The sequence below is a fragment of the Scomber scombrus genome, chromosome 12 (assembly GCF_963691925.1).
Source record: "Scomber scombrus chromosome 12, fScoSco1.1, whole genome shotgun sequence".
NCBI classification, from domain to species: Eukaryota; Metazoa; Chordata; class Actinopteri; order Scombriformes; family Scombridae; genus Scomber; species Scomber scombrus.
In genome coordinates this window covers 22797757-22812511 of record NC_084981.1, presented here as the reverse complement: position 1 = coordinate 22812511, position 14755 = coordinate 22797757, and the positions used below count along the sequence as shown (strand labels likewise).

General features: G+C 39.6%; 1 protein-coding gene across 1 annotated transcript in view; it reads left to right on the top strand.

The window, feature by feature from the left end:
* The window catches only part of kcnq5a (potassium voltage-gated channel, KQT-like subfamily, member 5a), a 103952-nt gene that overhangs the window by 76204 nt on the left and 12993 nt on the right, over positions 1-14755 (top strand). Inside the window, exons 4-8 of the mRNA XM_062430221.1 lie at positions 111-286; positions 1434-1559; positions 3439-3549; positions 3653-3748; positions 7666-7754. Coding sequence (XP_062286205.1) covers positions 111-286; positions 1434-1559; positions 3439-3549; positions 3653-3748; positions 7666-7754 — 598 coding nt within the window. The remainder of the gene's footprint in view (positions 1-110; positions 287-1433; positions 1560-3438; positions 3550-3652; positions 3749-7665; positions 7755-14755) is intronic.

The window sequence follows — 14755 nt, the reverse complement described above, 5'->3', positions numbered from 1 at the left end:
GTGATGGATGGATGTATAGATGGATGTAGAAAGTGGGTGAGTCAACAACAATTCCTTTTACAAATATTGTGACACCTGTGACCTTTAATTTTTGCTCTTTTACTCCCCAGACATCATTGTACTCATCGCCTCAGTTGCTGTGGTTTCAGCCGGTAGCCAGGGTAACATCTTTGCTACCTCTGCACTGCGTAGCCTTCGTTTTCTCCAGATCCTGCGCATGGTGCGCATGGACCGCAGAGGAGGAACCTGGAAGCTGCTGGGATCTGTGGTTTATGCACATAGTAAGGTGGGACATTGGAACTGTTTCTGCTCTTCTGAACCTTAAATTTCGTCCTTAAGATTTTCAAACACCACAACACTGACTGTCACCAGTTCTTCTGTTGTGTATTCCAGATTATTATTGCACAGTAAAACCTTTTTAATAATTATAACCACTAACTTTATTGATGTAGCACTTTTCAAAAAGAGTGAAAAATTAAAGAAAATGTTCTACAGTTTCACAGTAGTTGTTTCGACTAGACTCCAGACAGTAGAAAAAGATTAATTGGAATTCATTTCAATCACAATAAGTTAAACGTAAGATTAAAGGTTAATTGTTAAATTGGTTGTTACAGTAAACAAGAGAGATAACTTCCTGCAGTCCTTGGTGGTTGCCTGGCGACTGTTCCCAGCCAAGAAATAGTCTGACACAAAATCCCCCGTGAAAAGACAAACGGCTGTTTTAAAATTAAAAAGTTTTTGTGTGGATTAAACAAAAGAGAGCTTTGAGGGTTCTGGTAGGTGGATTTTATGAACCTCTGACAGAGCCACGCTGACTGTTTCAAGTCTTTATAGTAAGACAAATTAACTGTCTGCTGGCTCCAGCTTCATATTTATCATACAGGCATGACATGAGTGGTATCGATCTTCTCATATAGCTACAGTATCCTGAGTAGTGTTACATTGTTGAGGTTTTTTTTTAATATGCTACCTTTAAGTCTCCTTTGCCCCAGGCACACCATCACATACTGTTGCTTTATGTTCTTTATACATGCTGGCATTATCTCCACTGTGTGCCTTTTTTCCTTTCTGTATATTACATAGTATGTGTGGTTTCATCATTTTGTCCTTTCTTAAACTAAATTTTAAGATCAACCAGTCCAGGAACAACAGGTGAGAATTAGCCATCAAGTGCAACTTGTCACATTTACATCACAACACAAAGGTTTTTTTCCCTGTTGCCTGTTACCTTTCATGGGTGTTTTTATATGAGTAGTGCAGCATGGGGAGAAAACAAATTGCAGCTATAAATATACAACTTGAAATAAAAAAAGAGAGACAGAGAAAGAAATCCAGTATGTGATCTTAAATCTGGTACGTCTGACATAACGCAATAAGCTTTACCGTCTGTTTGTGAAATATAATGATCGTGATTGTCTGTGTATGTCTTATAGGAGTTGGTGACAGCCTGGTACATTGGGTTCCTGGTGCTGATCTTCTCCTCCTTCCTGGTCTATCTGGTGGAGAAAGAATTCAACAAGGAGTTTGCCACCTACGCTGACGCTCTGTGGTGGGGCACGGTGAGCACATACACAGATTACAAGACACACAAATACACTTGAACACACTAAACTAATTTTGGCCTTTTTTTAAAAGCCCCTTTAAATGTAATCTTACTGTGCTTGTGGTAACTGGTTTATAGGAGATTTGAAAGTCAGTTTGGTTTAGTTATGTGATTTTTGGTCGAATCTGTACCATCTTAAAATTATGTGTACTATACTGTATCACACAAAGAGATTTTTAGGATTTAAGCAAACATAATTTATTTTAAAATAATGCAATAGCTGCTGAACAGTTTTTCCCAACATAAAATTTTCCCCTCGAACATAGAACTGTTGCTTCCTTTAATCCTGAGCAGCATCAAAGAGTTACTGTTTTTATCTGACAGCAGTGATATATTTCCATTTACAGTTTCTGTGCAACCTTAATGACACCTGCGATACAAAAACCAACAGGAATGGCCTTTTAAGTCACACTTGGCTGGCTGTACTGCACTGTTTCCTCCTACATCTAAAAGCCATTACACTTTGAAAACACGGAAACAGACAACACACAGACAAGAAATGGACCAATCAATAAATTCAATTTTCTCCTGCTGCCAGGTGAAACTGGTCTGTTACACTTGTGGGAATGACACTCAGACACACAGTGTTCCCATCTTCCGTGGCCTTCGAGCATCTTTCTTTCTGGTAGACAGTAAAAGCATCACGGACTGATTGCAGAAGCTGTAGAATCCCTTCTCTAAAAAAAAAAAAAAAGAAGAAGAAAAGTTAGGCCACAAAAAGTTTTAAGATGTATGAGTCAACACAAAAGCTGATACACAGAAAAACCAAGAGCCATCACCGCTGAACAATGACAATTAAAAATTACAGTCCAGCCTGCTTATAAATCTGTAACATCCACATTTATCCATTTTTACTTCTAGTATTTGTCCTTCAAGTTTGGTTTTTTTGCAACTTTTGTTCAGTGTTTTTACTTAATTAGTTACACAAATATATAATATCTTTAGACTTTTTGAATATAACACAATGAGCCTTTCAACAGATATAGGCACAGTATAGTACATAATAGTATGCATTGATACTCTCGCTAAAGTATGAATTTAAATTAATCGACTCATTAACATTGTTCCTTGTGCACATCAAAAATCTGTAATGCCTTTGAGATGTTTTTGAATAGTCATTAAACAACTGTGACCATGACATTCACACAGTCACCATGTAGTTATCTGCTGCTTTGATTGGCTAGTGTGGGCTTGGGTGATAATCAAGGTTAACAAACTAATTAGATCATATATTGTGGCTAAATAGGTTGTTTTTTAGTAAATGACAACGAACAGTAGACTTTGCTTTAGCATCCTTCGCTCTTCACTCTGCCTGCTTAATTTAAGCAATTTGTGGAACAAACACAGCTGTAGTAGGAATGAGGCCATGGACAACTGTAAGAAATTCATTCTGGTTGTGCATTAAATTTGCTTACAAAAAGCTTTGAGGTTTTTTGAGGTTAGTAAATGGGATTAAATAGGAGATGCTGCACAAAATTACATCTTTTTATTTGCATTTTAGGATGATAGTAAGGAAACCGTTCATTTTTCATCCGTATTATTAGTAGTTGTGTGATTTAACCTATCCTAAAGTGTGTCTGAAATCGCTTTCTATTCACAAAATTGTGCACTATATTTTCCGTCCATCATTTTATTTGAACGCCCGAATGCAGCGTGCCACATTTCATAATTTATTACAGTTGTGTGACATTACATCTGTGAGTGATGATGCAAAATGACTATTTACTACACAACTACTGAGTGTTTATTATATGGGAAGTAATGAATGACTAAAAGAGAAAGAGAGATTTCAGACAAAGCCTTGGTTACCTGACCGTTGACCTCTGACCTTTCAGATCACCCTAACAACCATTGGCTATGGTGATAAGACCCCGCAGACGTGGACAGGGCGATTGTTGTCAGCTGGCTTCGCTCTTCTGGGGATCTCATTCTTTGCCCTACCAGCTGTGAGTCACACACACACACACACACTGTTACACACATTAGTGTTGTAATCTATAATGCTCTGCGAGTTTAAAACTCACTGTTTATGTGTGTTTTTGTGTATAGGGTATCTTAGGGTCAGGTTTTGCCCTGAAGGTGCAGGAGCAGCATCGACAGAAGCACTTTGAAAAAAGGAGGAACCCAGCTGCCAGCCTCATCCAGGTAACACACACATGCATAGAGCAGACACACTTCATCACTTTGGGATTCTTTTTCTTTTTTTTTTGCAGCGGCAGCAGCTGAGGACCGAAGTGAATAGAGAGAACTACCTCACCTTTGTGTGCAAATTTTCATGTGTGTGTATGTGTGTGTCTGACTGTCTATAAGCCTTTCAATGTGTGTCCCTGTGTCCTTTTTAAAGCATAAGTGTGTGTGTCCACTCTTAACCCTTTTAATGAGTGTGTTTGGAATATATCAAATGCGTGCGTGTGTATTTTCACTATCTTTTCACCTATCCGGATGAAGGTGTTTCATTAAGAGTGTACTTAATGTGTGTGTGTGTGTGTGTGTGTGTGTGTTTGTGTGTGTGTGTGTGTGTGTGTGTGTGTGTGTGTGTGTGTGTGTGTGTGTGTGTGAGTGTGTATGTGTGTGTGTGTGTGTGTTTGTGTGTGTGTGTGTGTGTGTGAGAATGTGTGTTCAGCCCATCCACATAATGTCAGGGTGTGTAGCTTCATGATGACTAACGGTGTGTGAGGCACGCTGCCGTCTCTCAGGTCCAACAGCAACACACGCTGCTGGGATTTATGAGCCGTTTCCATGGTGATCATTCCCTGAGGAGACGCACCTCCACACCGTCACTCACTGTAATAGACAAGACCAGCTGCATTACTTACTAATGAACAATAAGTACTGTGCTGTGTAGTGCGTGTGTGTACCCACAAGTGTGGGATGTGTGTTGCTCTGTGTTTCTTTGTGTCTTTGCATGTATGTGTGTCTGTTCTTTGTCTGCCTTATGAGTATTGACCAAAGTATTTTTTGATTTTGACAACTATCTTTTTTGGGGGGCGGGGACAAAAAACACAAGGTATTTTTTGACCTTAAGGAAATCCAATTTTCTACAACCTGAGGCTTATTTTCATAGTTTTGGTTATAATTTCTGTCAGTTAAGCTGATATTTTAGTGACTAACTTTATTGTTCAAATATGGGGATATAGTATAGCAGCTGTTCGATTCAGCTTCCACAGACATTTTTGTCCAAAACTTTATTGTAACCCAATATTCGAGACTACATATTTGAAAGTGGAATTAACCCTGAGAATCTAATATTGTTGCCCAAACTGTCTGTTTGGTGAGACTACATCAGTTTGACAGGATAGGATCCTCCAAATGTCTAGACTGAATATGACACCGCAGGCTGCCAGTACCTGTCCTTTTTCAAACACACCTACAAATGTAGCCAAGAAATGACACTTTCTGTGCTCAATATTTCATAATCCATTGTGCCAGTTGTTTAATGGAGCATTCACTTGAAGTAGACCAATAGAAAAGCCAATGCAGGGTGTAAATAATGGAAGTGGAAAAGCACATCATAACATGTATTATAGAACTTTTCACAGATACTTTGACTTAAAGGACCAGTGTGTAGAATTTAGTGGCATGTAGTGAAACATTCATAAATATGTGTTGCTGAGTGTATAACAAAGGGGTAGGACTAGAAAAGTTCTTTACTTCATCCTACACCCTTTCGAAGATAGTATGGTTATTGTTTTGTTGTCTGTCTAAAAAATGTTTGACGTCATTTCTATTTTGTTATAATTCACAGCCTGTTTATTTTGTTTTGTTATTTTAACATGCTTGAATAAATGAATGAATAAATAAATAATAATAATCACCTGAAAATAAGTATTGCTGGACCACAGAGTCCCTCATGTTGCACTGCCATGTTTCTACGGTAGCCCAGAACCGTCAAACACTGGCTCTAGAAAGAGGGCCTTTTTCTTTTTTCTTTACAAGTTTTTTTTTTTTTTTTTTTTTGGGGGGGGGGGTATTCAGTTGGTTGCAATCCAGAAAATCCTACACACTGGTCCTTTAATGTACTTTTACTACGGTTGTGGATATGTATTATAATATAGTAATGATGGGTGCGTTTACTTTTGTTTCACATCCAAATAAGTGGTTTAGATTGGTAAAGGCGGGATTGTTAAAAACCTGTCTGGCTGTCTGACCACATGTATGTCATAACATCCTCAGATATGAGTAATGAAATTGGTGATATATTGTGATCACTGCTCATATTTTAGCGAGTGAAATTAAAATACTGTTTTGTCTGGCTGTCTGGTGGACTGTCTGTTCTCCTTCTTATCAATACGTATCAGTTGTTATGCTTGACAAAGACCAGTTGGAGCCCAGTTGTTCCTAAATAACACACTAAGGGAGCAATTAATCCTGTGTGTGTTGATCTTGTTTCTGTTTCACTGGCTTTGTATCAAGCACCTGGTCACTGTCTGTCATCTGCCAAGCTCATAACATTTTCCTCAACAGGTAACAGGAAACTTGGAAGCAGCTTTAATGTGTTAAATATGTGGATGACATTATTATTCTGTCCGTCACTTCACTCCCCCCATCTCACACAGCTCTCCACGCTTCAAACCAGTGTGTGTGCTCTGCGTGTCACTGTCTGTTTGCAGGGTAGGATATTACCACTGTCTTCAAGCCTCAGCAGCTGGTCTGCTCTAAATTTCACCTGCTGCAAAAAAACTATTTTGCAGAGCAACTGTATTTTTAGACCAAGGCTGAATGTCCAAATGATTTTAGAGTGGTCTCTAGGGTATTGTAACAACTAACAGCCAAAATTGACCAGCATTTGGCAGGTGGCCGGTGTTAATTTCCCACCCTGTCTGTGTAAAGTGTTTATAGAAAGGCTTTCTACTCATGACACAAATCTTGTAACCACACCTGGTGCTGTCATGGAGGTTCAGCAAAGATCAAGTAAATTATAGCTTAAGATAAAAAGAAAACAACCTGTTTTTTGAATTTCTGAAAAAACTGCCTAATCTTTTTTTTTTTTCAAATCAGAATTACTGTTAGTTTTCTTTACTTGACATCAGTGCTTCAAAACACACTTGATGAGTCAACAAGGTTAAACTTAAAAATAACAAAAAACAAACAAACTGCCAGATAATCAGCAATAAGTCAATTTAATGAACCAAAACTTGCAAAAACGCTACCAACTAAGCAACCAATATCCATGATGTTGGATAATAGTTTTTTTTTAATAGTTTAAACGCTTGTGTAGTCAATGAAATTATAGTCATATTTTAATGTGAATCATTTCCTTTTTTACTGTAGTCCATGTAGCTGCAGCTCAGCTCAGACTACTTTACATAACTCACATAATAGAACATATAACATACACATATAAACATAATTTAATGAACTTAAACACAACCAGTTTTCAGATTTAATTTATCTTTTCATCAAACAGTTTTTATTTAGTACATTATGAACACTTTTTTAAATCTTTTATCTCAACCTCAATGTCTACATGTGACCACTTGATCACTATTTCAGTATGTGAGCAGATTAACCAAGTCCATTTCCCCTCTTGTTTCATTTAAATCATTTTTGATACCTACAAATGGTCTAATTACATTTATAAAATACAAAAGATTTAAAAAGAAAAGATTACCAGAGAAAAATTGTGAAAAAATGAACATTTTCCATAGACAAGACATAATTATTTTTCTTCTCTCCTTTCCTGTTAATCATTTTGATAGCTAGCGCGCAATTTAGAACAAGAACAAGACAGGAGGAACAGTTTGCAAACTAGACAGTGTGGTTAGCTAGCTGACATTATCTGAACATTATGTATCAGTGATGAAATGATCAGTTCCTATGGGATTAAAACCAATCAGGAATCTGTTTAGAAAGACAAGTTTATCTTGGTCACTATCAAGAGCCAATGATCTCTACTAAGGCTGCCAGCTGTGTGTTACATGTTCACATATATCACAATCACACTCCCTTTTTCCTCACCATGTTTGTGCCATTGCCCCTCTGTGTCATGTATGCGTGCGTGTGTGCGTGCGTGCGTGTATGATTGTGTGTGTGCCCTGTCCTCTGTTACCTCCCTCACCCAGGCGGCTTGGCGTCTATACTCCACCGACGGTGCTCGTCCCTACCTCAGAGCCACCTGGCACCACTACCAAAGTGCCCTCCCCCCACTCAGGCATGTATCCCCACCACTTCCACCAGCACCACCATCACCACCCCCTCCATCTCCCTCCGGCAACCCCCACTCATAATGCATCAACACTACCAAAAAAAAACTAATCAGCTTTTTTTCTTTTTTTTCTCCCTCCTTACCTTTTTCTCTCACTTCCTCCTGGACGTGTACACTTCCCCCTCACCTTTTTCTTTTCTTTTCTTTTTTTTTTTTACCTCCCATTCCTCGCCCCATTAATTAATTAATTTATCATTATTTTATTTATCCTGTCAACTCTGCACGTAGTGTGTCTGGCGTAGTTATGCTGCTGATGAGAACTCGGTTTCCATTGCTACCTGGAAGCCTCATTTGAAGGCGTTGCATACCTGCAGCCCTGCCAAGTAGGTAACAACTTACAGACTTACAAACATGGCCGCTGTTGCTTAAGCCCTTCTCCTCATCTCTCCCCCTCAGCCGGTGTCTGCTCAGTCCCATCGATGTGGCTTCAACCCTTCCTCCATTTTTCTTCCATATATGTCACTGTTATGCAGCATTATAGTCATTCTTTTATAAGCATACCTGTTTTCAGCCCTTCTGCTCAGTGATGGCTTTGCTTAGCATGCATCGTTATTAATACATTAATACACTTAACACATTCAGACAGTTTCACTCATTCACATCTGGGAGATGTCCAGTCTAATATCAGTGGTCTGTGGTATATAGAAAGTTGCTGAGATATAGATATTGATGGTGAATAAATGACAGGAATTAAAGGAGGGAGATGGTGAACATAGCTGGATAGCATCAAACAAAGGTCACCAGCCGGATTCAAACCAGCTGTTAATATTGCAGTGCAAGCAGTACCCACACACTAAATCAAACCTCCCTATAATTTTATTTTGCAACATTTTGACATCCTTCCTCAGGCCAGTGTACATAGCTCTGTTAATAAGCCATGAGGACGCCCCCGTTGATTATAACAAATTATGGTTTGGACATTTTTGAAATGTTTATATCTGAAAATCCTAACAAGGCAGTAAGCTTCTCACAATCATTGATACACAGGCAGAGGCCAATTCAACATTAGCAAAACAAAGTGGATGACTGTTTGTTGGTATCTTCACTTTCAATTCAGTTTGTCAAGTTAGTGGTTCATATCGTTTTAGTGTAGAGATTTGACTCTCCACCCAAACCAGATCCCAAAACACATTCCTTCAGGTTTTATTGAGTACAGGTTGAGGTTTTTATTTTTCCTCAGTCAGGGAAAACATGTCAATGTGAAAGAAATGCTGATTTGTGTTCCGCTGCCTCGCAGAACGGCGTGTGACATTCAGGAGCCCCTTACCTGACGTGGCCAAACATACAGTAGCAATTCAACAGATGCAAACATACAAATGAAGTGAAGAGATTAACATCAGAAGAATTTACTTTGTCCTCACAGATAAGAAAGTGTGTTGTACAGTAAGGAGCAACTAACAAATGACTGTTGGCAAAGACAAGTTGTGTATGTGTTTAGTTAAATATCAATAATGCTAAATTCTGCCAAAAAAATTCTCACAAACATACCTTTCTGATTCCCATGCCTGTCTTTCAGCTAACACATTTAACCTTACTGTGCATGGCCATAGCTTGCATGTGTTGCTTTATTTGACTGCCTGTTGGCTTGACGCCTTCCATAACCATTAGTGGAAACTTCTGTTTTAATGCTATTTTAATCTGCTGGAATACTGATCTCTCTCCCTTTGTCTCCTCTTCATCGCACTAACCCTTGAAGGAAAGAGCAGGGCGAGACTACTTACAGGTTTGTATGACTCTCGGCTCATTCCTGCAAACACACAAAAAAAAACAACACACAAGCACACACAGAAATGAAATGATATGCTTAATGTTTTGTCCTAACACCTTTTGTCTTATGGAGTAAATGCTGTTTTGTGCAACAGGAAAAAACTGTAGGTTTGCAGGCTTGTTTAATTTATAGATTAATAGATCGGATCTCTCATATTTTGGACATGTCCAGTGATGACTTTCAGGTTAGGGTTTATTTATTTATTTGTTTGTTCTTTATTTATATTAAATGTCTGTGTCTTAGATTATATTTTCTGCACAGGTAATAGTGTGTAGATTTTATCAGTTTGTCTTTGTTTGTTTATTGACATCTACCAGGTATTTTGGGTTGGTGAGTCGATTGAAGATTACAATTGAAGGGTTATATTGATTGGTTGGTTGGTTGATTTGGTACTTGGTTTATTGATTAATTGATTTAGTGATTGACCAAACCATTAATTTTACCCCTTACAAATTCCTAAGTCACCATCAGTGAAGAAAAGGTTGGTGGTCATTATGTTGCTTTTGCTTGTATGGTAAACTCTCTTTCACCAGTGCAGCCATGGCCGTAGCTACCATTGAGGACACTGAGGTCATGTCCTCTGTATTTTTTTCTTGAAGTTTCCATGGAAGTTGTAGAATACTGAAATAGGAGTTGATTTAAGTTGCAAAATTGTAAGTGATAAGAAAGAACTGGACCACAAGAGTGACCATGCCTGAGAAATTCACAGCAAGAAAGCGGTATAAATACATCATGGATTGGGATCTTATTTTTGACCTCAGTATTTGAAAAATCCTGGCTACGGCCTTGAGTGCAACCTGGCAAAGTGAAATGTTTGGGGGGTTTTTATATTATTTTTGGGCATTTTTGCCTTTATTATGAGATAGAGTGGCAGAAAGGCCAACAGGAAACAAGGGCGGAGAGAGAAAGATGGGTATAACATGCAAGAGAGGTCCCTTGCCAGACTCGAACCAGGGACGTTGTGGATATATGGCATTTGCTGTAACCACTCGCCTACGGAGCGCTCCAAAGTGACATGTTTTAACAGAGAAAATTTAGAAACTGCAGTAGTTTGACTTACAAAAGGGTAATTAGCAATATTGTAGTGGACAGTTAAGCAATAATAAGGCTGCTGTGTTCTGATAAAAGAAAATCTGAGTTGTCAGGACAACATTGGACGTTGGATGATGAAATGTAGAGATGACAACAGTGTTTTTATGTCACACATAGGCTATACTGAAAATAAAGCACCACAAGAACTACTTTCAAATGACTTATTGCAGGATGCAGTGTGCTGCCTCTCCGCCATTTATTCTCCTTTTTTCATTTCTTCTACTCCCACCTGACTTTTACACTTCTTTCTGTCCATCTCAGAATTTGTCTCGTCTACCTCCATCTCCTCCTCCCTTCTCTTACTTTTGTCTGCACTTGACTTTCAGGCAGAGAATGGTGATGGGCTCCGTCTTTGGGAGTGTGTGTGTGTGTGCGTGCGTGCGTGCGTTTGCATGCATACACGCCTTCAAAGACAGGAGTCTGTACCATGTCTGTACCATGACGCACTTTTTCCATTGGGATGGTATTTATATAACTCATCAAACACAAGTCTAGGAGAGACAGAGCAAAGTTGAAAAGGGGGGGAGGAAAAGGGAGGGGAGAGGAGATAGGGGATTTCAGAGAGGGGAAGAAGACAGAAAGAGATTTGTGAGTTTAATTATGCTTGTATAGTTTTTACAGTGCAGCGCTTCTTTGGCAACATTTGGGGGCCTTATGTTGAGCCAGCAGCTTCTTAGGCATTTAAACTTAAGACACACGCACACACACACACGCACACACACTTTAAATACTCTCAAACAGACAAACAAATGTGCTTCTCATCCTTACACAAAACAGCATTTAATTAGGCCTTTTTGCATCCACAACAACATACATACCCCAAAAATCCCTCTGTTTAAAAGGCTGTTTAATTACGCTTTCCTTTCTTAGAAACTTTTGTAGCACTAAGTCCAATTTACACTTGTGAAATCATAATTATGCACACTTTTTATGGCACTATTTCTTCTTTATGTCTTCCCCTCCACCAATAGAACACACAGTGCTCTGTGTTATTAGTGGTTTAACAGACTGTCGGCTGCTCGGCGGCGGTAGGTGCCGTGGTAAACGACTGGTGGTTTTCGTTTAAGCAGACTTGTAAACACCAGCAGTAGTAAACATTAGGTGAACCACAAAGTGCTCCAGCGGACATCACGCTGAGTGTAAGAGCGCTGGATATTGGCAGTGAGAGCCAAAATGAAATGAAGGATAATAGGTTTAATCTGGAGTTATGTGTGTGTAGAGGCAGGTGTGCCTGTGTGTGTGTGTGTGTGTGTGTGTGTGTGTGTGTGTGTGGTGTGTGTGTGTGTGTGTGTGTGTGTGTGTGTGTGTGTGTGTGTGTGTGTAGGTGTGTGTGTGTGTGTGTGCGCCTCCCTGGTACAGGAGGATAATTTAAGGGTCTGTTTGAACCTGTTTACCTCTTTCACTCTGTCATGGGAAAATCAAACAAGGTTTATTCCAAATTATGCTCAACTTACCTGTGTTTGTGTTTTAAGCACGGTTTACCCCCCAACTGGCCTTAAATAACAGAATTCTCACAATTAAATTAGCAAACTAGACTAAACTGGCAAACACCAAATTTCACCTAAGCATGTGAACATGGCTGAAGTTTCTTGATGAGGAGACTACTTAAACTTTTTGTTGTTAAGCACTCCAGGGCTGCAACCCAAGAATCTGCTGGTAGATACCAGCTGTGAAAGAGGCTGTCAAGCTGGAGGAGGCATTTGGGTCTGGCTGGCCCAGACGTCACCTAAAGCAGCAGATGCGTACTGCAGGGTCAAAAGGGTGCTAGCTCAGGTGGTTTCTGAAGCAAACATCCGGGTGTGGGAGAAGTTCAGGGAGGTGATAGAGAAAGATTTTCAGTTGGCCTCAAAGACATTCTAGCAAATCATCAGATGATTCAGGAAGGAAAGAGCTGAGTGTGGATGAGATTCGCCCTGAGATGCTGCAGGTTATTGACATTATTGGACTGTCATGGGTTGCATGTAGATCAGGGACACTGTCTGTGGACTGGCAGACTAGAGTGGTGGTATCCATTTTCAAAAAAGGGGACTGGAGAGGGTTCTCCAACTATTGGAGGATCACACTAGTCAGCCTCCTTGGGAAAGCTTATGCCAGGGTTCAGGAAGGAGAGGAGGCTCCGGCCAATTGTCAAACCTTGGATTAAGGGGCAACAATACGGATCCTATCTTGGCCGTGGAACTGTCCACCAGCTCTTAAACCTTGCAGAGATACATGAAGGGTCATAGGAGTTTGAACACCCAGTCTACATGTACTTTGTGGATTTAGAGACGGCTTACAACTGTGTCCCTTGGTGGCACTTTTAGGGCAGTGCTGTAGGAGTTGCCGTTACCAGGGCTGTTGCTGCGGACCATTCAGTCCTTATGTAACCACAATGACAGCTGCTTTGCCAGGGTTGTCCCTTGTCACCAATTGTTTTCGTGGACATAATCTCAAGGCACAGCTGGGGGGAGGATATGTGGTTCTGTCTGCTTTAACATACCGTGACCTCCAGCAGGCACTGGGAAGGTTTGCAGCTAAATGTGAAGTGGTCAGGGTGAGAGACAACACCTCCATATCTGAGGCCATGGTTCTCTGTTACTGTAGGTGAATTGCTCTCTCTGGGTTGGGAGTGAGTGCTGCCAGATCCTCCGTGAGGGTCTGGAGGGCATTGATGGAGTGAAGGATGTCTAGGTTTCTGATGCCACCACGACCCGGTCCAGGAAAGCAGCAAACTGAATAATGCTTTTGTTTGATGACTTGATTTGTATCATGAAGTCACATTATCACATACTGTATACTTGTCATCTTAAAATCAGAAAAAACTGAGTTCAGGTGGGTTTACCCTCCACAAAATCCCTTTTCATCCATCTCCATTCTTCTCTGAAATATGTCTCCATCCTGTCCTCTGTGTATTTACTGTGCATCAATATTGACAGCAGAGAGTTTCCTATTCTCTCTGCTGAACTTCTCTTTTAATCTCCTTCCTCGTTTATCTCCTCCTCTTCATTATCTCCTTCATTCATACCTCTCTCCTTCGCTCTAGTAAGGGTCTAAGTAATGGGAGGCTCTTCCGAAGGTATACTCGGAAATATAGGAGGTACCTACAGTACTAACCATCATCTTCTCTGTCCTGAGCCCAATAACCTCTGGGAATGAATGACTAATAGCATGGAGTAGAACAAAGAAAATGAATTAAGCCTCCTTATTAACTCCTTCCTCAATCCCTTTTTTCCCATCAAGGTTTTAGTCTGCAACAAGTGCTGCCTGCTGCCTGTCGAATGCTAGCAAGACTTTGTTACGGTGTTGAAAATTAAAGGGGAATTCCACCAAAACTGACCATTACACTGTTGACAAAAATGCACATTTTTTAGATTAAAGGAAATGCTATCAGATTTTACTGCCCATAGTAGTGCAAAATGTGCAGCAATCAAACAATTGCATGTTAAGCCTCGCTCATTTTAAAAAGAGGTATCATGGATGATCCTCTTGTAATTTTTTATTTAAAGTGCCTAAAAATATGAAGAAAATTAGTCAATTGCCTTAGATAAACAGCTCAACAATATGAAAGTTAAAGTTAAAAACATTTACAAGCTTTAAATTCCCCTTTATTTATGTATTTATTTATTTATTTTAAATCCATATGGCTCTCTTAGTCCACCTAAAATTGTCCTGGAAACTGCTCTCAGTCCAGCCACATGAATGTCTTTTGTTTCATTCATATTCATTATGACCAACCACAGTTTAATTTCTAGATTTTGTCAGGTTCTTCTGAGGGAAATACTTAAAAGTCATTATGGTGAGAACACTTGATGAATCACTGGTCCAGGTAATGCAGATTTTTACAGAAACTTGTCCCAGCAGTTAAACAAAAACATGACAATTTAGTGAAAAATAATGGAAAGGACATGAGCAATTCATGGGGCTGGACAAATTTACCTGGAATGACTCTTCAACAACCTATGCCATCAACATTTCTGTATATAGATGTTGGTATTGTAGCTTTTCCTCATTTTAATGCATGCTCCCTACATCACTGCTGCACTTCTCTTTTCAGAGGCACAAAAACTGGTTGTACATAAAAGTATTATAAAAACAGCTCTATCTACAG